At 42.0% G+C, this 23,521-nt stretch overlaps 1 protein-coding gene across 6 annotated transcripts in view; it reads right to left on the bottom strand.

Annotated features, from left to right (window-relative positions):
* Positions 1 to 23,521, bottom strand: part of SPTAN1 (spectrin alpha, non-erythrocytic 1) — a 101,731-nt gene that overhangs the window by 43,127 nt on the left and 35,083 nt on the right. For all 6 annotated transcript variants that reach the window (XM_053696102.1, XM_053696101.1, XM_053696103.1 and 3 more), the window contains 20 exons: positions 6,964 to 7,089; positions 5,991 to 6,131; positions 5,647 to 5,793; positions 5,435 to 5,568; positions 4,808 to 4,952; positions 4,569 to 4,723; positions 4,107 to 4,242; positions 3,761 to 3,862; positions 3,511 to 3,648; positions 3,315 to 3,425; positions 3,120 to 3,197; positions 2,865 to 3,020; positions 2,243 to 2,447; positions 1,980 to 2,161; positions 1,559 to 1,802; positions 1,313 to 1,435; positions 994 to 1,211; positions 822 to 914; positions 374 to 508; positions 119 to 267 (listed from right to left, as the gene is read on the bottom strand). In XM_053696102.1, the coding sequence (XP_053552077.1) occupies positions 119 to 267; positions 374 to 508; positions 822 to 914; positions 994 to 1,211; positions 1,313 to 1,435; positions 1,559 to 1,802; positions 1,980 to 2,161; positions 2,243 to 2,447; positions 2,865 to 3,020; positions 3,120 to 3,197; positions 3,315 to 3,425; positions 3,511 to 3,648; positions 3,761 to 3,862; positions 4,107 to 4,242; positions 4,569 to 4,723; positions 4,808 to 4,952; positions 5,435 to 5,568; positions 5,647 to 5,793; positions 5,991 to 6,131; positions 6,964 to 7,089 (2,918 nt within the window). The remainder of the gene's footprint in view (positions 1 to 118; positions 268 to 373; positions 509 to 821; positions 915 to 993; positions 1,212 to 1,312; positions 1,436 to 1,558; positions 1,803 to 1,979; positions 2,162 to 2,242; positions 2,448 to 2,864; positions 3,021 to 3,119; positions 3,198 to 3,314; positions 3,426 to 3,510; positions 3,649 to 3,760; positions 3,863 to 4,106; positions 4,243 to 4,568; positions 4,724 to 4,807; positions 4,953 to 5,434; positions 5,569 to 5,646; positions 5,794 to 5,990; positions 6,132 to 6,963; positions 7,090 to 23,521) is intronic.

Raw genomic sequence — 23,521 nt, 5'->3', positions numbered from 1 at the left:
AAGCGTCATGCAGGGGGTCTAGAGTGAACAAGCAGATGTCAGTGGATACTGCTCCTTCCAGGCATGGACCTAAAACAGGGCGTGAACTGGTTTTATCACAAGTAAAGTGAGAACTTACTGGCCATCGATCTGCTCCTGCCGCACAGCGATGCTTCCATGCTCATCTAGAAGGTTCTCCCTGGAAGCAGACTGTGCAGGGTCCAACTTCTTCACATACGCAGCAGGCACAAAGCCCTGACGGTCATTCACTTCCACTTTCCACCAGTCCTGCACAACATACACAACACTTCCTGAAGCAATTATACATTTACCCCAAAAGAGACACCCCCTGAATAGAATAATGACCTACCCTGAGCACTGAGCCAGCACCTACCTTGTTAGTGCTGTTAAGCAGGGTCAGGATATCTCCCTTTTTCATGGTGACTTCCCGAGGACTCTTCTCCTGATAGTCATACAGTGCTAGAACCAGCTCCTTCCCAGTCTCATCATCTGTTGGTGCTACTTGTTGCTAAAATACAAGATCAACAAGTTCAGCTCATGCCAAATTCTCTGCATTAAAAGTACAGTTATAAAACATACCCCAAATATGCAGCAACAAAGTGGTCATACAATATACTACACATTACTACATCACAGTCTTTTGGTTCTCTGTATACAAATCATTAGTAATATGTTTGAATCAAATCAAAGTTTCAAATTGAATGTATCTGGAGCAGACAGACAGTGCAGATAACGAGAGTAACACTGCTGAAATTAGCAAGTAAAATTATATTTAGGTATTACATAACCTACAACAATAAAAAATACAGATTGTAACTTACCCTGCAAGACTGCGCCTGTTCCCGCAGTGCCTGGATGCTGCTTCCATATGCACGGAGATCAGACATGAGGGCCTCATGCTTCTTCAGTAGAGCCTGAAAACAAAACAAACATGAACTACACAGGAGCAGATGGCTGCACTCCTTCCAAGCTCGGCTCAGGTGGCAGTCATACCTCTGCAGAGTCCTCATCTTTGCCATAGTCTGTGCTGCCAACAATAGGCTCCTTCTCTCTCATCCAGGACTCGGCCTCATTGGCATCAGCAAAGTACTGCTGAGCCTGCAGAGAGTCTTCCAGATCTTGCCGACGCTGAGAAGCTTTGTTTCTCAGCGCCTCCCACTTCTGGTTCAGCTCTCTCAGCTTAACTTTCACCTCCTCAGAAGCAAAGTGACCTAAAAATGACAAAGAAGGGTTTAGCATAGAAGAATCACAAGATAGCACAAAATATTTTTTGACACAATGAATCAAACTTAATTTTAAATACTCTTTTTACCCTCAGTGATCATAGCATTTCCCTTCTGTGTGACACCTTTGATACGAGGTTCGTGTCCAGCTATCTCAGCTTGCAAGGCCTGGTGTTTCTTCAGCAGGTTTTGTACACCAATCAAGTCCTTGCCTGGAAGACATTGACATGAATAGTTTCAGTTCATCTCTTTATCCTGGCACTGCTCTGCTGATTTTCAGCATTTTCCCATTTGATAGGTATTTCAACAGCCTTTAGATTAGCTAAAGTCCTTACCTCTATTGGTGGAAGCAGCAATAGGTTCCTTCTCTCTTATCCAGGTCTCTTCATCCTCAATGTCCCTGAAGAGCTGCTGCAGGCGCAGAGAATCGGACAACTTCTGCTTACGGGCAACCATAGGCTCCTTGAGAGCTTCGTACCTCCCAACAAGCGCCTCCTGCTTCTTCTTGATGTTATCTGCATCAAAATGTCCAGCCTCCTGGAACTGACGAGCTTGAATAGTGATGCCGTCAATTCGGTCCTGACAAAGAAGTGAACAAATCGTTTTTATAGAGATAATTTATCAAATGGTTATTTTAATCTGGTATGAATAAAGTAAATGTCAGTAAATTCTGGTATACAAGGTTTGTTCAAATCTGGCCAACTCCTCTGTGGATCCTGTAGCTGAATCCTTGTACAAAGATACCCAATAAATTACCTGGTGAGCGGCAACATCAGCTTCCAGCAAGGCGTGTTTTTTCTGCAGGTTCTGCACATTAGTGAGATCTTTTCCATAATCATCTGATGCCAGGTGTCCTTCCACCTCATACAACCAGAGTTCGATATCCTCCACATTGCGGTTGAACTGCTGTTGTTGGTTTGCCTCCCGCAGCTTGATACCTGAGTGCACACAAACTTGAGACATTTAGCACCCAATGACACTTGCTTTGTAGTTTAGAAATATGACAGAGCAACCCGTACCCTTCAGTTCTGTGGCTTCCAGTAGCCTCTTCCAAAGAGTGATCACCTCACTCATACGTGCAGCCACCTCATCAGATGCATAATGGTTAACATCAATTAACTTCTGCCCAGAGTTCTCCAGGGCATCAATGCGGCTTTGGTTTGCAGACAGCTCTGCCTCAAAAGCCTGGTGTTTCTGCACCTTGCCCTGCAGGTTTGATGGATCCTGTGGGAAAGGACAATTATTTCAGCTGCAACATCAACATAATCAATTATGGTGTAGTTCTGAAAAGAAGGACCATAATAACCAACTATACCAATAGGTTATACCTAAATCTACACACTAACTCCTATAGATGTAATACAACAATGCTGCCCTATATGTCCTGAAGCAGTTATACAGTCCAACTGTTTTAAAGCCATAGGTATTCGTTTTAGGCCTTCAACATAGCAGATTACACTGTCACTTTATACATTAACAAGTGAAAGGAAACAAAACACAACAAAGGCTGCCGCACTTGCAGGAACTACTGGCAACATCTTAAAATTTGCCATTGTCAAAATAATATTAATCTATAACAGTCTTGACAACATTACTTTAGTAAACCATTGTGCCGCACTCCAGACCCTACTCATTGCTCACTTTGTAAGCCTCGTCGGTAGCAGTTTTCATTTTCTCATTAATCCAGCTCTTCAGCTCATCTGAATCCCGGAAGAACTGCTGCAGATGGAAGGAGTCTGCCAACTGGCTACGACGGTATAGTGCGCGTTCATGCAGCGCATTTCGGCGGCTCAGTAGCTGGAAAACCACAAGACAAATGGGGAGATTATAAATCGGATTTGCCTTTTAACACAAAGCATCTTACAATGTCCTTCAACAGGAAGGAAAAGTACTTACAGCGTCTCTGCGAGCAGCCACATCCTCCATGGCGTAATGATTATTTTGAATCAGTTTGGTGGCAAATTCATCCAGGGCCTGCAGAATAGGTCAACTATGAATATCCAAGGCCATTATTATATATGTCCTATTACAGAAAATCTATGGTTTATTTTACACCAGTGATCTGGACTACATGTAACAAATGCATCTTACTGTGATTTTCTCTTCCTGTGCACTAAGAGATTTCTCAAAATCTTCATGTTTTTTAAGAAGTGCTTCCACGCTGTCCAAGGAGTCTCCTAAATCTTCATTAAGAAGGAATGCCTGCAACACAAGCAGAGGAAAGAAATGTGCTGCAGCGGTAACAAATATGCTACGGTGGCTCTCCTGGCATAACACGGGTGCTCACCTCCTGTTTGCTCATCCAGTTGTCAACTTGTTCAGTGTCTCTGTAAAAAAGCTGAAGATCCATGCACTGCTCATACTGCTGGCGCCGAAGCTCCCACAACTCCAGGAGAGCTGCACGTTCTTCGGCAAGAATGGTCAGCTGGGAAAATATAGCAAAGCAATGAATCACTTAAGTGACAGCTGTAGCAATGCAAGGAAAGGTTTCCAAATTATTAGTATATCATTATAATCATAACATGTCTCTAGTTTACCTTCTCACGGACTTCATCAGAAGCATAGTGTCCAGCATTCAGCAACGCATGGCCGGCTGCATCCGCCGACTTAAAACTATCCTCATGAGCATCAATTTCACCCTACAATGTGCACAAAGAAATGGGGTAAAAAAATGGAGGACACTGCAGGGGTGAGCACATACGGTAACTTCTACACTATTTTACTTATTATATGGGACTGAATGTAAGAAAGAGGTTGCAGTTAAACCCATTTCATGCTTTGTCTCCTAACATATTCAGATCACTGAGATTCTAACTATTCTTCAGTATCTATACATTGGTATAAACATCCATTAAAGGTCCTGCCATACCAGCCTTAACCAACCTTATGTTCCTGGTGTCTGTCCAGCAGGGCCTCAGCTCCAGCCACATCATTCGCAAGCTCGTCAGCATTAATTAGAGCCTTCATTTCAGTAACCCAGCTGGTCAGATCTCTGAAGTCTGCAAGGAACCTCTGCAGCCTGTGAGACGACCATTTATAATTAGTATCATAGAATCAACTAGGTTTGGAGATTTTGTACTATTCAGGAGGAGATTACTACATTACTATTACACATGCAGGGAATGCCAATTAATTACTGCATATACAATGAGCAACCTTCAGGAAGAAACACTATAAGAGCATAGATTATTTACTAGAGTTAGCATAGCTTTATTTTTATTCACAAGACCTAGAGGACTAGATAGGTCAAGTTGATAATCGTCATGCAAACCAAAAGAACACCTATATCCGTTATATTGATTATGGCACCAATTCAGAGTACTCTTTATGTAGCAAAGAACTTACTTGTAAGAGTCATTAAGGCGGGCATGACGCTCAGCAGCCAGAGTACGTATTTGTTCCCAGTTTGTGATTAGCTCCTCGCCTTTGACCTGAATCTGAGGCGCATTTAGTGGGTGGGATTGCTGTAGACGCTCCGACTCCGCACATAAAGCTTTGACCTGTGAGCAGAAGACTCAGTCACTACAGAGCTACAAAAATGTAAAGCTTTGTGCTGCATTCAAGAGTTGTGAGGCATACTCTACCTTCTCCTCTAAAGCTGCCAGGTCACGCTCTAGGCCCTCATGCTTGCGGAGAAGAGCTTGCACACTGGCTAAATCACGCCCAAAGTCATCGGACGCCATCAGCTGCTCCTTTTCTCTGATCCAGCCAATTGTTTCATCTACATCTCTGAAACAATCAAATAATATACATTTAGTTCAGTTGCCAAAACCATCATGAATCAAACCTCACTCTAGGCACAGCATTTCCTTTGATGATACAAAGAGACCATCTGCACAAATTATTTCTAGAGAGATACCTATTGCGGGTAATCATAAGGAACCCATTTCACATAAAAAAAACAATGCACGAGACATGAGAGCAATAGCTGTAACTTTAGTTTCTCATAAGAGTTTTTGGATTCCTTGGGTCACCATTTTTGCAGTTTCCTCAACACTTCGAGACTACTGCTAAATTACTCTTGAAAACACTGTCCCAAGAAACATACCTGAATCACTTCTAGCTAAATTAACTATTGCTAGATTGCACTTAGTAATTTAAAGCTCAACAGAATATACAGAGAAATCATTGTCTCAGACCAGTCCAGCCTAGGGAGCATCATTTCTACTGAACACACCCAGGTAGTTAAATTGCTGCAGTGAGATTCCCACCTGTTAAAGCGTTGGACTTCAGCAGCACCAAACAGCTTCCCTTGCCTCTGAAGTGACAGCCCTTTGAGACGTTGCCAGCTGGCATTTACTTCATCTTGTTTTGTCTTGATTAATTCTAGTTCTGGATGTTCCTCCTGCGAACACAGAATAGTTATCAGTGTTGCTGAATGGCCCTATAGAAAGTCAAAGAGCTTGAACCCGCCGCTAACTACCTGGGCAAGCTTGCTTGCAAATTGGTTGACTTCATTCACACGTTCTTCATGTGCTGCAAGGTCTGTCTGAAACTCCTCAAACTTCTTCTGCAGGACTTCTACGTGTTCCAGATCCTGACCCAGCTCCTCGGATGTCACAATGGCTTCCTGATAAGGGTAGAAAGTGACATTTAATACACATCTCCCAGAGATTTAACAGGAACAAGTATACATTATTAGCCAAATAATTTCTGCCACAAACCTGGAGTAAAATACAGGAAACATCAAGACAATTCACTTTAGAGAGCAGCTTATCCTAACATAGTGTGAGGTATTTGTGGGAAACAAAATCCACAGAAACAAACCTTGTCATTTATCCAGTCCATGACATCCTCGCATTCTCGCAGGTATTGCACCAGCTTTTGAGCCTGCTGCAGTTTGATTCCCTTCTCTCTCATTTTCAGCAGTAGTAGTTCCCACAGACGATGTAGCTCAACCAAACGAATCTGAATGCAAAAGAAAACAAAATTAGTTCTCTGCAGTTAAGTAGAAGAAAAAGGATGTGCAATAAAGATACTCTGTACCAAACAACCAAGAGTCACTCAGAAAGAGCCAGAAAAATACACAAAAAATACAAATTCTATATTTTTACATGTAATAAACCTTACTGAAAGTGTTATGCGTCTAACTTAAGTTATGTGAACCCAAAACGTGTCTACAAAAGGAAACCTCGTCATTACAGGACATGCGTCTGTACAGATATAATAAAGTGAGAAATAAGATCAAGCAAAACAGTAATCACAGCAAGCACTGTCACCTACTCGCATGTGAGAGCCCACTTGTACGCAGGTTACTTTCGGGCGCTGTGCGGTCCGGTATGGCGTGAAAGACTGAACCAGACAGGTATATTGTCACAATGTGTTTTGTACAGCAGTGACAAACGGTGGGACATGTGACAGGTCATATTCAGTATCTAATATGCATTACATCATTATTAAAGCCTTCAAATGTCTGCTGCAGTCAGAAATCTACAGTCTTCTTTATAGGTAACATAGAACAGCCCCGTGTCTAAGAGATTTCATTTAAAGGGATAGTAAACTATTTTTTTTCTTTGTGCATTAGAGAGGGTGTTTTAATTATTACTTTTTAAAAACAAATTAAATGGATATTCCTGTACTGAATTAACATATCCCTTTAATAAGAAATCCAACATTTGGCGACGATGGGGTTTGACTTGATATGTGACAGCTGCACCACTGAGAAGATGGGATACCACAGAAAGGAATTGTGGAACTAAATGTAGTATTTGTGAAAATGCTAAAATCTATTCCCACTCACTCTTATAGTTTCAGATGCAAAATGACTCTCTGAGATCATCAGGTTTCCAGTCTCATCCAGTTTAACGATAGCACCAGAGTTAGCTTGTACTTCTGCCTCAAAAGCTTGGTGTTTCTGTAGCTTCCCCTGAGAGAAAAAGGTAGAATTTTATTCACAGGTTTTTATCCACTAAAAATGACTACACACAACCAGCAGGAAAAAGCAACAGGCCTCATAGAAGCTCTGGATTCTGTTGAAAGACAAATTTAGTTCCTCATATTATTGCTTCTCTATATTGTATTACCTTTGCTTATAAAAACATAATTTATGCTTACCTGATAAATTTATTTCTCTTGTAGTGTGTTCAGTCCACGGGTCATCCATTACTTATGGGATATATTCTCCTTCCCAACAGGAAGTTGCAAGAGGATCACCCAAGCAGAGCTGCTATATAGCTCCTCCCCTCACATGTCATATCCAGTCATTCGACCGAAACAAAACGAGAAAGGAGAAACTATAAGGTGCAGTGGTGACTGGAGTTATAAATTTTAAAATTTAGAACCTGCCTTAAAAAGACAGGGCGGGCCGTGGACTGAACACACTACAAGAGAAATAAATTTATCAGGTAAGCATAAATGATGTTTTCTCTTGTTAAGTGTGTTCAGTCCACGGGTCATCCATTACTTATGGGATACCAATACCAAAGCTAAGTACACGGATGATGGGAGGGACAAGGCAGGAACATTAAACAGAAGGAACCACTGCCTGTAGAACCTCTCCCCCAAAACCAGCCTCCGAAGAAGCGAAAGTGTCAAATTTGTAAAATTTGGAAAAAAGTATGAAGTGAAGACCAAGTTGCAGCCTTGCAAATCTGTTCAACAGAGGCCTCATTCTTAAAGGCCCAGGTGGAAGCCACAGCTCTGGTGGAATGAGCTGTAATTCTTTCAGGAGGCTGCTGTCCAGCAGTCTCATAGGCTAAACGTATTATGCTACGAAGCCAAAAAGAGAGAGAGGTAGCCGAAGCCTTTTGACCTCTCCTCTGTCCAGAGTAAACGACAAACAGAGAAGAAGTTTGTCTAAAATCTTTAGTTGCCTGTAAGTAGAACTTCAGAGCACGGACCACGTCTAGATTATGCAAAAGACATTACTTCTTTGAAGAAGGATTAGGACATAATGATGGAACAGTCTCTTGATTGATATTCCTGTTAGAAACCACCTTAGGTAAAAACCCAGGTTTAGTACGCATAACTACCTTGTCTGAATGAAAGATCAGATAAGGAGAATCACAATGTAAGGCAGATAACTCAGAGACTCTTCGAGCCGAGGAAATAGCCATCAAAAACAAAAAACTTTCCAAGATAAAAGCTTAATATCAATGGAATGAAGGGGTTCAAACGGAACACCCTGAAGAACTTTAAGAACCAAGTTTAAGCTCCACGGAGGAGCAACAGCCCTAAACACAGGCTTAATTCTAGCCAAAGCCTGACAAAAGGCCTGGACGTCTGGATTCTCTGCCAGACATTTGTGTAAAAGAATAGACAGAGCTGAAATCTGTCCCTTTAGCAAACTAGCGGATAAACTCTTTTCTAAACCCTCTTGTAGAAAAGCTAATATCCTAGGAATCCTAACCTTACTCCATGAGTAACTCTTGGATTCGCACCAATATAAATATTTACGCCATATCTTATGGTAAATTTTTCTTGTCACAGGTTTCCGAGCCTGTATTAATGTATCAATAACCGAATCCGAAAACCCACGCTTTGATAGAATCAAGCGTTCAATTTCCAGGCAGTCAGCCTCAGAGAAATTAGGTTTGGATGGTTGAAAGGACCCTGAATTAGAAGGTCCTGCCTCAGGAGGAAGAGACCATGGTGGACAGGACGACATGTCCACTAGGTCTGCATACCAGGTCCAAGCTAGAAGAGCATTGAATATTGCTCTTAATTCTAGAATGTTTATAGGGAGGAGTTTCTCCTCCTGAGTCCACGATCCCTGAGCCTTCAGGGAATTCCAGACTGCTCCCCAGCCTAGAAGGCTGGCATCCGTTGTTACAATCGTCCAATCTGGCCTGCGAAAGGTCATTCCTTTGGACAGATGAACCGGTGACAACCACCAGAGAAGCGAATCTCTGGTCTCCTGGTCCAGATTTAGCAAAGGGGACAGATCTGAGTAATCACCGTTCCATTGACTGAGCATGCATAGTTGCAGCGGTCTGAGATGCAGGCGTGCAAATGGCACTATGTCCATTGCCGCGACCATTAAGCCGATTACTTCCATGCACTGAGCTACTGATGGGCTTGGAACGGAATGAAGGACACGGCAAGCATTGAGAATCTTTGATAACCTGGACTCAGTCAGGTAAATCTTCATCTCTACAGAATCTATAAGAGTCCCTAGAAAAGGAACCCGTGTGAGTGGTAACAGAGAACTCTTTTCCACGTTCACTTCCCACCCATGCAACCTCAGAAATGCTAGAACTATCTCTGTATGAGACTTTGCATTCTGAAAACTTGACGCTTGTATCAGAATGTCGTCTAGGTACGGAGCCACCGCTATGCCTCGTGGTCTTAGTACCGCCAGAAGTGAGCCCAGAACCTTCGTAAAAATTCTCGGGGCCGTGGCTAACCCGAAGGGAAGAGCCACAAACTGGTAATGCCTGTCTAGAAAGGCAAACCTCAGGTACCGATAATGATCTTTGTGAATCGGTATATGAAGGTAAGCATCCTTTAAGTCCACCGTGGTCATATATTGACCCTCTTGGATCATGGGTAGGATGGTTCGAATGGTTTCCATCTTGAACGATGGTACCCTTAGGAATTTGTTTAAGATCTTTAAGTCCAAGATTGGTCTGAAGGTTCCCTCTCTTTTGGGAACCACAAATAGATTTGAATAAAATCCTTGTCCCTGTTCCGATTGCGGAACTGAGTGGATCACTCCCATGATTAAGAGGTCTTGTACACATTGTAGAAATGCCTCTCTCTTTACTAGGTTTGTCGATAACCTCGAAAGATGGAACCTCCCTTGTGGAGGAGAGGTTTTGAAATACAGAAGGTATCCCTGAGATATAATCTTTAACGTCCAGGGATCCTGCACATCTCTTGCCCAAGCCTGGGCAAAGAGAGAAAGTCTGCCCCCCACTAAATCCGTCTCCGGATAGGGGGCCCTGACTTCATGCTGTCTTAGGGGCGGGAGTAGGCTTTCTGGCCTGCTTGCCCTTGTTCCATGACTGGTTGCCTTTCCAACACTGTCTGTAACGAGCAGTAGTTCCTTCCTGTTTTGGAGCGGAGGAAGTCGATGCTGCTCCTGCCTTGAAGTTACAAAAGGCACGAAAATTAATTAATCTCCACCGGGATAGTGGTACGCTTGGCTAACGTAGAAACTGCTCCCTCCACCTTAGGGACCGTCTGCCATAAGTCTCGTGTGGTGGCGTCTATAGGGAACATTTTTCTAAATATCGGGGGAGGGGAAAAAGGCACACCGGGTCTATCCCACTCCTTACTTATAATTTCTGTAAGTCTTTTTGGTATAGGAAAAACGTCAGTACACACCGGTACCGCATAGTATCTATCCAACCTACACAATTTCTCTGGAATTGCCACCGTGTCGCAATCATTCAGAGCCGCTAATACCTCCCCTAGTAACACACGGAGGTTCTCAAGCTTAAATTTAAAATTTGAAATTTCTGAATCCGGTCTCCCCGGATCAGAACAGTCACCGACAGAATGAAGCTCACCGTCCTCATGTTCTGCAAATTGTGACGCAGTATCAGACATGGCTCTCGTGTCATCAGTGCGCTCTGTCCTTAACCCAGAGCTATCGCGTTTGCCCCTTAATTCGGCATATTATATAATACTTCTTTCATAACATTAGCCATATCATGTAAAGTGATTTGTAAGGGCCTAGATGTATTAGGTGTTTCAATCCTACGCATCTCCCGAGCGGGAGACGCAGATACTGACACGTGAGGAGAGTTAGGCGGCATAACTTCCCCCTCGTTGTCTGGTGATAGCTTCTTTATCGGTACAGATTGACTTTTATTCAAAGCAATATCAATACAATTGGTACACATTGTTCTATTGGGCTCCACATTGGCTTTTGAACATGATGAACAAACAGTTTCCTCTGAATCAGACATGTTTAAACAGACTTAGCAATGAAACTAACAAGCTTGGAAATCACTTTCAATAAGTTTTACAAGCAATATAAAAAAACGCTGCAGCGCTTCAAAAATACAGATATAATTAAACAATTCTTAACAAGAAGTGTATTATCAGCAGAGGATTGCACCCATTAGCAAAAGGATGATTAACCCCTCAATACCCAAAACGGATAAAACAGATATCAATTAAGATTTAAAGCTTTTAATCAGTCAGCACACTGTCACAGATCTGCTGTGACTGATTACCTCCCTCACAAATGAAATTTGCAGACCCCTGAGCTCTCTAGAGACGTCCTGGATCAAGGAGGAAGAAGCAGAAAGACTGTGCAATAATTTTAACTGCGCAACAAGGCGCTAAAACAAGGGCCCTCCCACTCCAATCACAACAGTGGGAGCCCTGATATAACTGTTTCCATGCAGAAAAATATGTTAGCCATGTGGAAAAAAATCATGCCCAAAGAGATTTATCACCAAAGTACCTCACAAAAACGAATAACATGCCAGTAAACGTTTTATTAAAAAACAACATTTTTCAATGTCATGCAAAGCTATCACTAAGCCTGCTACCAGTCGCTACCACTGCAGAGAAGGCTTAAGTATTATTTCAGTGTTAACAGTATTTTCTCAGTCAAATTCTAGTCCCTAAAAAATAACTCTACTGTGCATACATTCATCAGCCTGATACCAGTCACTACTACTGCATTTAAGGCTGTACTTACATCATACGGTAACAGCAGTATTTTCTTAGTCAATTCCATTCCCAGAAAATAAAGTACTGCACATACCTCATTTGCGGAGGACCCCGCATGCTATTCCCAGTTTCTGAAGTTACCCCACTCCTCAGAATGTCGAGAACAGCCAGTGGATCTTAGTTACGCCTGCTAAGATCATAGAAAAAAAATGCAAGCAGTTTCTTCTTCCAAATACTGCCTGAGATAGAAAAACAGCACACTCCGGTGCCATTTAAAATAACAAACTTTTGATTGAAGAATAGTTAAGTAAAAACTCCAGCTCCTCTCGCGACCTCCTTCTTTGTTGAGGGTTGCAAGAGAATGACTGGGTATGACATGTGAGGGGAGGAGCTATATAGCAGCTCTGCTTGGGTGATCCTCTTGCAACTTCCTGTTGGGAAGGAGAATATAATATATCCCATAAGTAATGGATGACCCGTGGACTGAACACATTTAACAAGAGAAATCTAAATCTTTATTCATCTTTAAGAACAGTTAATATGAATTCTTGAGATCATAAGCTTTTCCACAGTCACAAACAAAAAGGAACTTTAGAAGCATCGCTCGGTTGCAGAGGTGGAAGCGATGTCACTTATTATTATTGGTTATTTTTAGAGCGCCAACAGATTCTGCAGCGCTATAAACAAAGGAGGAGTACAACAAAACAATTATAGGAATCAGATGTGTAGCGGGCCCTACCAAGAGTCACACTGTTGTAGTCAGCTCTTAAGAAGGTGATCTACAAACAGCTATACTCTTAGGCTTACATGCTAAGGGGGTTCAGGGGATAGCAATGGAGGAGAGAAACTGGTAAGAGTCTTGTGGAGCGAGGCAGAGTCCCACAAGATGGGAGTCAGTCTGGAGAAGTCCTGTAAATGGGAATGTGATGAGGTAACAAGATAGGAGGCGAGTAGGAGATCATGAGCAGAGCGAAGGCGATGGGAGGGAGAGTATCTATAGACAAGGTTTGAGATATGAGGGGGGGGGGGGAATCAGTGCAGTTGAGGGCTTTGTATGTCAGAGTGAGAATGTTGTGTTTGATCCTAGAGGCAAGAGGAAGCCAGTAAAGGGAATGGCAGAGAGGGGCAGCAGATGAAGAGCAACGTGTAAGGAAGATGAGCCTGGCAGAGGCATTCATTATGGATTGTAAAGGAGCTAGGCGACAGCTGGGGAGACCAGAGAGGACAGAGTTGCAGTAATCGAGGCGAGAAAAAGAGAGAAAGAAAAAGAGAGAAAGAAAAAGAGAGAAAGAAAAAGAGAGAAAGAAAAAGAGAGAAAGAAAAAGAGAGAAAGAAAAAGAGAGAAAGAAAAAGAGAGAAAGAAAAAGAGAGAAAGAAAAAGAGAGAAAGAAAAAGAGAGAAAGAAAAAGAGAGAAAGAAAAAGAGAGAAAGAAAAAGAGAGAAAGAAAAAGAGAGAAAGAAAAAGAGAGAAAGAAAAAGAGAGAAAGAAAAAGAGAGAAAGAAAAAGAGAGAAAGAAAAAACAGAGAAAGAAAAAACAGAGAAAGAAAAAACATAATTTATATAAGAACTTACCTGATAAATTCATTTCTTTCATATTAGCAAGAGTCCATGAGCTAGTGACGTATGGGATATACATTCCTACCAGGAGAGGCAAAGTTTCCCAAACCTTAAAATGCCTATAAATACACCCCTCACCACACCCACAATTCAGTTTAACGAATAGCCAAGAAGTGGGGTGATAAGAAAAAAGTGCGAAAGCATATAAAATAAGGAATTGGAATAATTGTGCTTTATACAAAAAAATCAAAACCACCACAAAAAAGGGCGGGCCTCATGGACTCTTGCTAATATGAAAGAAATGAATTTATCAGGTAAGTTCTTACATAAATTATGTTTTCTTTCATGTAATTAGCAAGAGTCCATGAGCTAGTGACGTATGGGATAATGATTACCCAAGATGTGGATCTTTCCACACAAGAGTCACTAGAGAGGGAGGGATAAAATAAAGACAGCCAATTCCTGCTGAAAATAATCCACACCCAGAATAAAATTTAATGAAAAAACATAAGCAGAAGATTCAAACAGAAACCACTGCCTGAAGTACGTTTCTACCAAAAACTGCTTCAGAAGAAGAAAACACATCAAAATGGTAGAATTTAGTAAAAATATGCAAACAGGACCAAGTTGCTGTTTTGCAAATCTGATCAACCGAAGCTTCATTCTTAAACGCCCAGGAAGTAGAAACTGACCTAGTAGAATTAGCTGTAATCCTTTGAGGCGGAGTGTTACCCGACTCAACATAGGCATGATGAAATAAAGATTTCAACCAAGATGCCAAAGAAATGGCAGAAGCTTTCTGGTCTTTTCTAGAACCGGAAAAGATGACAAATAGACTAGAAGTCTTTTGGAAAGACTTAGTAGCTTCAACATAATATTACAAAGCTCTAACAGCATCCAAAGAATGCAATGATTTCTCCTTAGAATTCATAGGATTAGGACATAATGAAGGAACCACAATTTCTCTACTAATGTTGTTAGAATTCACAACCTTAGGTAAAAAATTCAAAAGAAGTTCGCAGCACCGCCTTATCCTGATGCAAAATCAGAAAAGGAGACTCACAAAAAAGAGTAGATAATTCAGAGACTCTTCTGGCAGAAGAGATGGCCAAAAGAAATAAAACTTTCCAAGAAAGTTATATAACGACCAAAGAATGCATGGGTTCAAAAGGAGGAGCTTGAAGAGCCCCCAGAACCAAATTCAAACTCCAAGGAGGAGAAATTGACTTAATGACAAGTTTTATACGAACCAAAGGTTGTACAAAACAATGAATATCAGGAAGATTAGCAATCCTTCTGTGAAAAAGAACAGAAAGAGCAGAGATTTGTCTTACAAGAAACTTGCGGACAAACCTTTATCTAAACCATCCTGAAGAAATAGAAGTCTTCCAGACTCTATAATATATCTCTCTAGATACAGATTTACGAGCCTGTCACATAGTATCAATCACAGAGTCAGAGAAACCTCTTTGACCAAGAATCAAGCGTTCAAACTCCACACCTTAAAATTAAGGTTTTGAGAACCTGATGGAAAAAAGAACCTTGAGACAGAAAGACTGGTCTTAACGGAAGAGTCCACAGCCAGCAAGAGGCCATCCGGACAAGATCCGCATACCAAAACCTGTGAGGCCATGCTGGAGCTACCAGCAGGACAAACGAGCATTCCTTTAGAATATTGGAGAATACCCTTGGAAGAAAAACTAGAGGCGGAAAGATATAGGCAGGATGACACTTGTAAGGAAGAGATAATGCACCCACTGCCTCCGCCCGAGGATTCCGGGATCCGGACAGATACCAGGGAAGTTTCTTGTTTAGATGAGAAGCCATCAGATCTATTTCTGGGAGTTCCCACATTTGAACAATCTGAGGAAATACCTCTGGGTGAAGACCATTCGCCCAGGTGCAACGTTTGGCGACTGAGATAATCCGCTTTCCAATTGTCCATACCTGGGATATGAACCACAGAGATTAGACAGGAGCTGGATTCCGCCCAAACCAAAATTCGAGATACTTCTTTCATAGCCAGAGGACTGTGAGTCCCTCCTTGATGATTGATGTATGCCACAGTTGTGACATTGTCTATCTGAAAACAAATGAACAACTCTCTCTTCAGAAGAGGCCAAGACTGAAGAGCCCTGAAAATTGCACGGAGTTCCAAAATATTGATCGGAAATCTCACCTCCTGAGATTCCCAAACCCCTTGTGCCGTCAGATACCCCCACACAGCTCCCCAACCTGTAAGACTTGCATCTGTTGAGATTATAGTCCAGGTCGGAAGAACAAGAAGCCCCCTGAACTAAACGATGGTGATCTGTCCACCATGTCAGAGAGTGTCCTATAATCGGTTTAAAGATATTAATTGAGATATCTTTGAGTAATCCCTGCACCATTGGTTCAGCATACAAAGCTGAAGAGGTCGCATGTGAAAATGAGCAAAGGAGATCGCATCTGATGCGGCAGTCCTAAGACCTAAAATTTCCATGCATAAGGCTACCAAAGGGAATGATTGTGACTGAAGGTTTTGACAAGCTGATATCAATGTTAAACTTCTCTTGTCTGACAAGGACAGAGTCATAGACACTGAATCTATCTAGAAACCTAAAAAGGTTACCCTTGTCTGAGGAATCAATGAACTGATTGGTAAATTGATCCTCCAACCATGAACTTGAAGAAACAACACAAGTCGATTCGTATGAGATTCTTCGAAAATGAGAAGACTGAGCAAGTACCCAGATATCGTCCAATAAGGAAATACCAAAACCCTGTTCTCTGAATACAGAAAGAAGGGCACCGAGAACCAAAAAAATTCTTGGAACTGAGGCTAGGCCAAACGGTAGAGCCACAAAACTGGTAATGCTTGTCTAAAAAGAGAATCTCAGACACTAAAAGTGATCTGGATGAATCGGAATATGCAGATACACATCCTGTAAATCTATTGTAGACATATAATGCCCTTGCTAAACAAAAGGCAGGATAGTCCTACAGTAACCATCTTGAATGTTGGTATCCTTACATAACGATTCAATATTGATAGATCCGGAATTGGTCTGAAGGAATTGACCTTCTTTGGTACAATGAAGAGATAAAATAAAACCCCAGCCCCTGTTCCAGAACTGGAACTGGCATAATTACTCCAGCCAACTCTAGATCTGAAACACATTTCAGAAATGCTGAGCCTTTGCTGTGTTAACTGGGACACGGGAAAGAAAAAAATCTCTTAGCAGGAGGCCTTAACTGAAGCCAATTCTGTACCTTTCTGAAACAATGTTCTGAAACCAGAGATTGAGAACGGAATTGATCCAAATTGAAGAAAACGTAATCTGCCCCATACCAGCTGAGCTGGAATAAGGTCCGCACCTTCATGGGTACTTCGGAGCTGGCTATAGGTTTTCTATAAGGCTTGGATATATTCCAAACTGGAAATAGTTTCCAAACTGATACCGCTCCTGAGGATGAAGGATCAGGCTTTTGTTCCTTATTATGAGGAAAGGAACGAAAATGATTATTAGACCTAAATTTACCTTAGATTTTTTATCCTTTGGTAAAAAAGTTCCCTTCCTTCCAGAAACAGTTGAGATAATAATTTATTACCCTGGAAAGAAAGGGAAAGCAAAGGTGACTTAGAAGACATATCAGCATTCCAAGTTTAATCCATAAAGCTTTTCTAGCTAAAATAGCTAGAGACATATACCTGACATCAACTCTAATGATATCAAAAGATGGTATCACCAATAAAATATTAGCATGTTATAGAATAATAATAATGCTATAAAATTATGATCTGTTACTTGTTGCGCTAAAGCTTCTAACCAAAAAGTTGAGGCTGCAGCAACATCCGCTAAAAATATAGCAGGTCTAAGAAGATTACCTGAACATAAGTAAGCTTTTCTTAGAAAGGATTCAATTTTCCTATCTAAAGGATCCCCAAATGAAGTACTATCTGCCGTAGGAATAGTAGCACATTTAGCAGGAGTAGAGACAGCCCCATAACCTTAGGGATTTTGTCCCCAAAAAAACTCTAATCTGTCAGATGGCACAGGATATAATTGCTTAAACGTTTAAAAGGAGTAAAAGAATTACCCAAATTATTCCATTCCCTGGAAATTACTTCAGAAATAGCATCAGGGAGATTAAACACTTCTGGAATAACTACAGGAGATTTAAAAACCTTATTTAAACGTTTAGATTTAGTATCAAGAGGACCAGAATCCTCTATTTCTAATGCAATTAATACTTCTTTAAATAAAGAACGAATAAATTCCATCTTGAACAAATACAAAGATTTATCAGCATCAACCTCTGAGACAGAAACCTCTGAACCAGAAGAACCATTATCAGTATCAGAATGATGATGTTCATTTAAAAATTCATCTGAAAAAAGAGAAGTTTTAAAAGACTTTTATGTAAACTAGAAGGAGAAATAACAGACATAGCCTTCTTAATGGATTTAAAAAAATAAAATCTCTTATGTTTATCAGGAACACTCTGAAAATTAGATGTTGACGGAACAGCAACAGGTAATATAACAGTACTAAAGGAAATTTTATCTGCATTAATAAGTTTGTCATGACATGCAATACAAACAGCTGGAGAAACAGATACCAAAAATTATAGCAGATACACTTAGCTTGGTAGCTCCAGCACTAGACAGCGATTTTCCTGTAGTATCTTCTGACTCAGATGCAACGTGAGACATCTTGCAATATGTAAGAGAAAAAACAACATATAAAGCAAAATTGATCAAATTCCTTAAATGACAGTTTCAGGAATGGGAAAAAATGCCAAAGAACAAGCTTCTAGCAACCAGAAGCAATGAAAAAATAAGACTGAAATAATGTGGAGACAAAAGAGACGCCCTTATTTTTTAGCGCCAAATAAGACGCCCACATTATTTGGAGCCTAAATGCTTTTGGCGCCAAAAATGACGCCACATCCGGAACGCCGACATTTTTGGCGCAAAATAACGTCAAAAAATGACGCAACTTCCGGCGACACGTATGACGCCGGAAACGGAAAATAATTTTTGCGCCAAAAATGACGCAATAAAATGAAGCATTTTCAGCCCCCGCGAGCCTAACAGCCCACAGGGAAAAAAAGAGTCAAATTTTTGAAGGTAAGAAAAAATGATTAATTCAAATGCATTATCCCAAATATGAAACTGACCGTCTGAAAAATAAGGAAAGTTGAACATTCTGAGTCAAGGCAAATAAATGTTTGAATACATATATTTAGAACTTTATAAACAAAGTGCCCAACCATAGCTTTAGAGTGTCACAGAAAAACAGAATTTATGTTTACCTGATAAATTACTTTCTCCAACGGTGTGTCCGGTCCACGGCGTCATCCTTACTTGTGGGATATTCTCCTCCCCAACAGGAAATGGCAAAGAGCCCAGCAAAGCTGGTCACATGATCCCTCCTAGGCTCCGCCTACCCCAGTCATTCGACCGACGTTAAGGAGGAATATTTGCATAGGAGAAACCATATGGTACCGTGGTGACTGTAGTTAAAGAAAATAAATTATCAGACCTGATTAAAAAAACCAGGGCGGGCCGTGGACCGGACACACCGTTGGAGAAAGTAATTTATCAGGTAAACATAAATTCTGTTTTCTCCAACATAGGTGTGTCCGGTCCACGGCGTCATCCTTACTTGTGGGAACCAATACCAAAGCTTTAGGACACGGATGAAGGGAGGGAGCAAATCAGGTCACCTAAATGGAAGGCACCACGGCTTGCAAAACCTTTCTCCCAAAAATAGCCTCAGAAGAAGCAAAAGTATCAAACTTGTAAAATTTGGTAAAAGTGTGCAGTGAAGACCAAGTCGCTGCCCTACATATCTGATCAACAGAAGCCTCGTTCTTGAAGGCCCATGTGGAAGCCACAGCCCTAGTGGAATGAGCTGTGATTCTTTCGGGAGGCTGCCGTCCGGCAGTCTCGTAAGCCAATCTGATGATGCTTTTAATTCAAAAAGAGAGAGAGGTAGAAGTTGCTTTTTGACCTCTCCTTTTACCAGAATAAACAACAAACAAGGAAGATGTTTGTCTAAAATCCTTTGTAGCATCTAAATAGAATTTTAGAGCGCGAACAACATCCAAATTGTGCGACAAACGTTCCTTCTTTGAAACTGGTTTCGGACACAGAGAAGGTACGATAATCTCCTGGTTAATGTTTTTGTTAGAAACAACTTTTGGAAGAAAACCAGGTTTAGTACGTAAAACCACCTTATCTGCATGGAACACCAGATAAGGAGGAGAACACTGCAGAGCAGATAATTCTGAAACTCTTCTAGCAGAAGAAATTGCAACTAAAAACAAAACTTTCCAAGATAATAACTTAATATCAACGGAATGCAAGGGTTCAAACGGAACCCCCTGAAGAACTGAAAGAACTAAATTGAGACTCCAAGGAGGAGTCAAAGGTTTGTAAACAGGCTTAATTCTAACCAGAGCCTGAACAAAGGCTTGAACATCTGGCACAGCAGCCAGTTTTTTGTGAAGTAACACCGACAAGGCAGAAATCTGTCCCTTCAGGGAACTTGCAGATAATCCTTTTTCCAATCCTTCTTGAAGGAAGGATAGAATCCTAGGAATCTTAACCTTGTCCCAAGAGAATCCTTTAGATTCACACCAACAGATATATTTTTTCCAAATTTTGTGGTAAATCTTTCTAGTTACAGGCTTTCTGGCCTGAACAAGAGTATCAATAACAGAATCTGAGAACCCTCGCTTCGATAAAATCAAGCGTTCAATCTCCAAGCAGTCAGCTGGAGTGAAACCAGATTCGGATGTTCGAACGGACCCTGAACAAGAAGGTCCCGTCTCAAAGGTAGCTTCCAAGGTGGAGCCGATGACATATTCACCAGATCTGCATACCAAGTCCTGCGTGGCCACGCAGGAGCTATCAAGATCACCGACGCCCTCTCCTGATTGATCCTGGCTACCAGCCTGGGGATGAGAGGAAACGGCGGGAACACATAAGCTAGCTTGAAGGTCCAAGGTGCTACTAGTGCATCCACTAGAGCCGCCTTGGGATCCCTGGATCTGGACCCGTAGCAAGGAACTTTGAAGTTCTGACGAGAGGCCATCAGATCCATGTCTGGAATGCCCCACAGCTGAGTGACTTGGGCAAAGATTTCCGGATGGAGTTCCCACTCCCCCGGATGCAATGTCTGACGACTCAGAAAATCCGCTTCCCAATTTTCCACTCCTGGGATGTGGATAGCAGACAGGTGGCAGGAGTGAGACTCCGCCCATAGAATGATTTTGGTCACTTCTTCCATCGCTAGGGAACTCCTTGTTCCCCCCTGATGGTTGATGTACGCAACAGTTGTCATGTTGTCTGATTGAAACCGTATGAACTTGGCCCTCGCTAGCTGAGGCCAAGCCTTGAGAGCATTGAATATCGCTCTCAGTTCCAGAATATTTATCGGTAGAAGAGATTCTTCCCGAGACCAAAGACCCTGAGCTTTCAGGGATCCCCAGACCGCGCCCCAGCCCATCAGACTGGCGTCGGTCGTGACAATGACCCACTCTGGTCTGCGGAATGTCATCCCTTGTGACAGGTTGTCCAGGGACAGCCACCAACGGAGTGAGTCCCTGGTCCTCTGATTTACTTGTATCTTCGGAGACAAGTCTGTATAGTCCCCATTCCACTGACTGAGCATGCACAGTTGTAATGGTCTTAGATGAATGCGCGCAAAAGGAACTATGTCCATTGCCGCTACCATCAACCCGATCACTTCCATGCACTGAGCTATGGAAGGAAGAGGAACGGAATGAAGTATCCGACAAGAGTCTAGAAGCTTTGTTTTTCTGGCCTCTGTCAGAAAAATCCTCATTTCTAAGGAGTCTATTATTGTTCCCAAGAAGGGAACCCTTGTTGACGGGGATAGAGAACTCTTTTCCACGTTCACTTTCCACCCGTGAGATCTGAGAAAGGCCAGGACAATGTCCGTGTGAGCCTTTGCTTGAGGAAGGGACGACGCTTGAATCAGAATGTCGTCCAAGTAAGGTACTACAGCAATGCCCCTTGGTCTTAGCACAGCTAGAAGGGACCCTAGTACCTTTGTGAAAATCCTTGGAGCAGTGGCTAATCCGAAAGGAAGCGCCACGAACTGGTAATGTTTGTCCAGGAATGCGAACCTTAGGAACCGATGATGTTCCTTGTGGATAGGAATATGTAGATACGCGTCCTTTAAATCCACCGTGGTCATGAATTGACCTTCCTGGATGGAAGGAAGAATAGTTCGAATGGTTTCCATCTTGAACGATGGAACCTTGAGAAACTTGTTTAAGATCTTGAGATCTAAGATTGGTCTGAACGTTCCCTCTTTTTTGGGAACTATGAACAGATTGGAGTAGAACCCCATCCCTTGTTCTCTGAATCACTCCCATTTTTAACAGGTCTTCTACACAATGTAAGAATGCCTGTCTTTTTATGTGGTCTGAAGACAACTGAGACCTGTGGAACCTCCCCCTTGGGGGAAGTCCCTTGAATTCCAGAAGATAACCTTGGTAGACTATTTCTAGCGCCCAAGGATCCAGAACATCTCTTGCCCAAGCCTGAGCGAAGAGAGAGAGTCTGCCCCCCACCAGATCCGGTCCCGGATCGGGGGCCAACATTTCATGCTGTCTTGGTAGCAGTGGCAGGTTTCTTGGCCTGCTTTCCCTTGTTCCAGACTTGCATTGGTCTCCAAGCTGGCTTGGCTTGAGAAGTATTACCCTCTTGCTTAGAGGACGTAGCACCTTGGGCTGGTCCGTTTCTACGAAAGGGACGAAAATTAGGTTTATTTTTTGCCTTGAAAGGCCGATCCTGAGGAAGGGCGTGGCCCTTACCCCCAGTGATATCAGAGATAATCTCTTTCAAGTCAGGGCCAAACAGCGTTTTCCCCTTGAAAGGAATGTTAAGTAGCTTGTTCTTGGAAGACGCATCAGCCGACCAAGATTTCAACCAAAGCGCTCTGCGCGCCACAATAGCAAACCCAGAATTCTTAGCCGCTAACCTAGCCAATTGCAAAGTGGCGTCTAGGGTGAAAGAATTAGCCAATTTGAGAGCATTGATTCTGTCCATAATCTCCTCCAAAGGAGGAGAATCACTATCGACCGCTCTTATCAGATCATCGAACCAGAAACATGCGGCTGTAGCGACAGGGACAATGCATGAAATTGGTTGTAGAAGGTAACCTTGCTGAACAAACATCTTTTTAAGCAAACCTTCTAATTTTTTATCCATAGGATCTTTGAAAGCACAACTATCCTCTATGGGTATAGTGGTGCGTTTGTTTAAAGTGGAAACCGCTCCCTCGACCTTGGGGACTGTCTGCCATAAGTCCTTTCTGGGGTCGACCATAGGAAACAATTTTTTAAATATGGGGGGAGGGACGAAAGGAATACCGGGCCTTTCCCATTCTTTATTAACAATGTCCGCCACCCGCTTGGGTATAGGAAAAGCTTCTGGGAGCCCCGGCACCTCTAGGAACTTGTCCATTTTACAAAGTTTCTCTGGGATGACCAACTTGTCACAATCATCCAGAGTGGATAATACCTCCTTAAGCAGAATGCGGAGATGTTCCAACTTAAATTTAAATGCAATCACATCAGGTTCAGCCTGTTGAGAAATGTTCCCTGAATCAGTAATTTCTCCCTCAGACAAAACCTCCCTGGCCCCATCAGACTGGGTTAGGGGCCCTTCAGAAATATTATTATCAGCGTCGTCATGCTCTTCAGTATCTAAAACAGAGCAGCCGCGCTTACGCTGATAAGTGTTCATTTTGGCTAAAATGTTTTTGACAGAATTATCCATTACAGCCGTTAATTGTTGCATAGTAAGGAGTATTGGCGCGCTAGATGTACTAGGGGCCTCCTGAGTGGGCAAGACTCGTGTAGACGAAGGAGGGAATGATGCAGTACCATGCTTACTCCCCTCACTTGAGGAATCATCTTGGGCATCATTATCATTATCACATAAATCACATTTATTTAAATGAATAGGAATTCTGGCTTCCCCACATTCAGAACACAGTCTATCTGGTAGTTCAGACATGTTAAACAGGCATAAACTTGATAACAAAGTACAAAAAACGTTTTGAAATAAAACCGTTACTGTCACTTTAAATTTTAAACTGAACACACTTTATTACTGCAATTGCGAAAAAACATGAAGGAATTGTTC

The sequence above is a fragment of the Bombina bombina genome, chromosome 12 (genome assembly GCF_027579735.1).
Source record: "Bombina bombina isolate aBomBom1 chromosome 12, aBomBom1.pri, whole genome shotgun sequence".
Lineage (NCBI taxonomy): Eukaryota > Metazoa > Chordata > Amphibia > Anura > Bombinatoridae > Bombina > Bombina bombina.
This window is presented reverse-complemented; position numbering and strand designations above follow the sequence as displayed.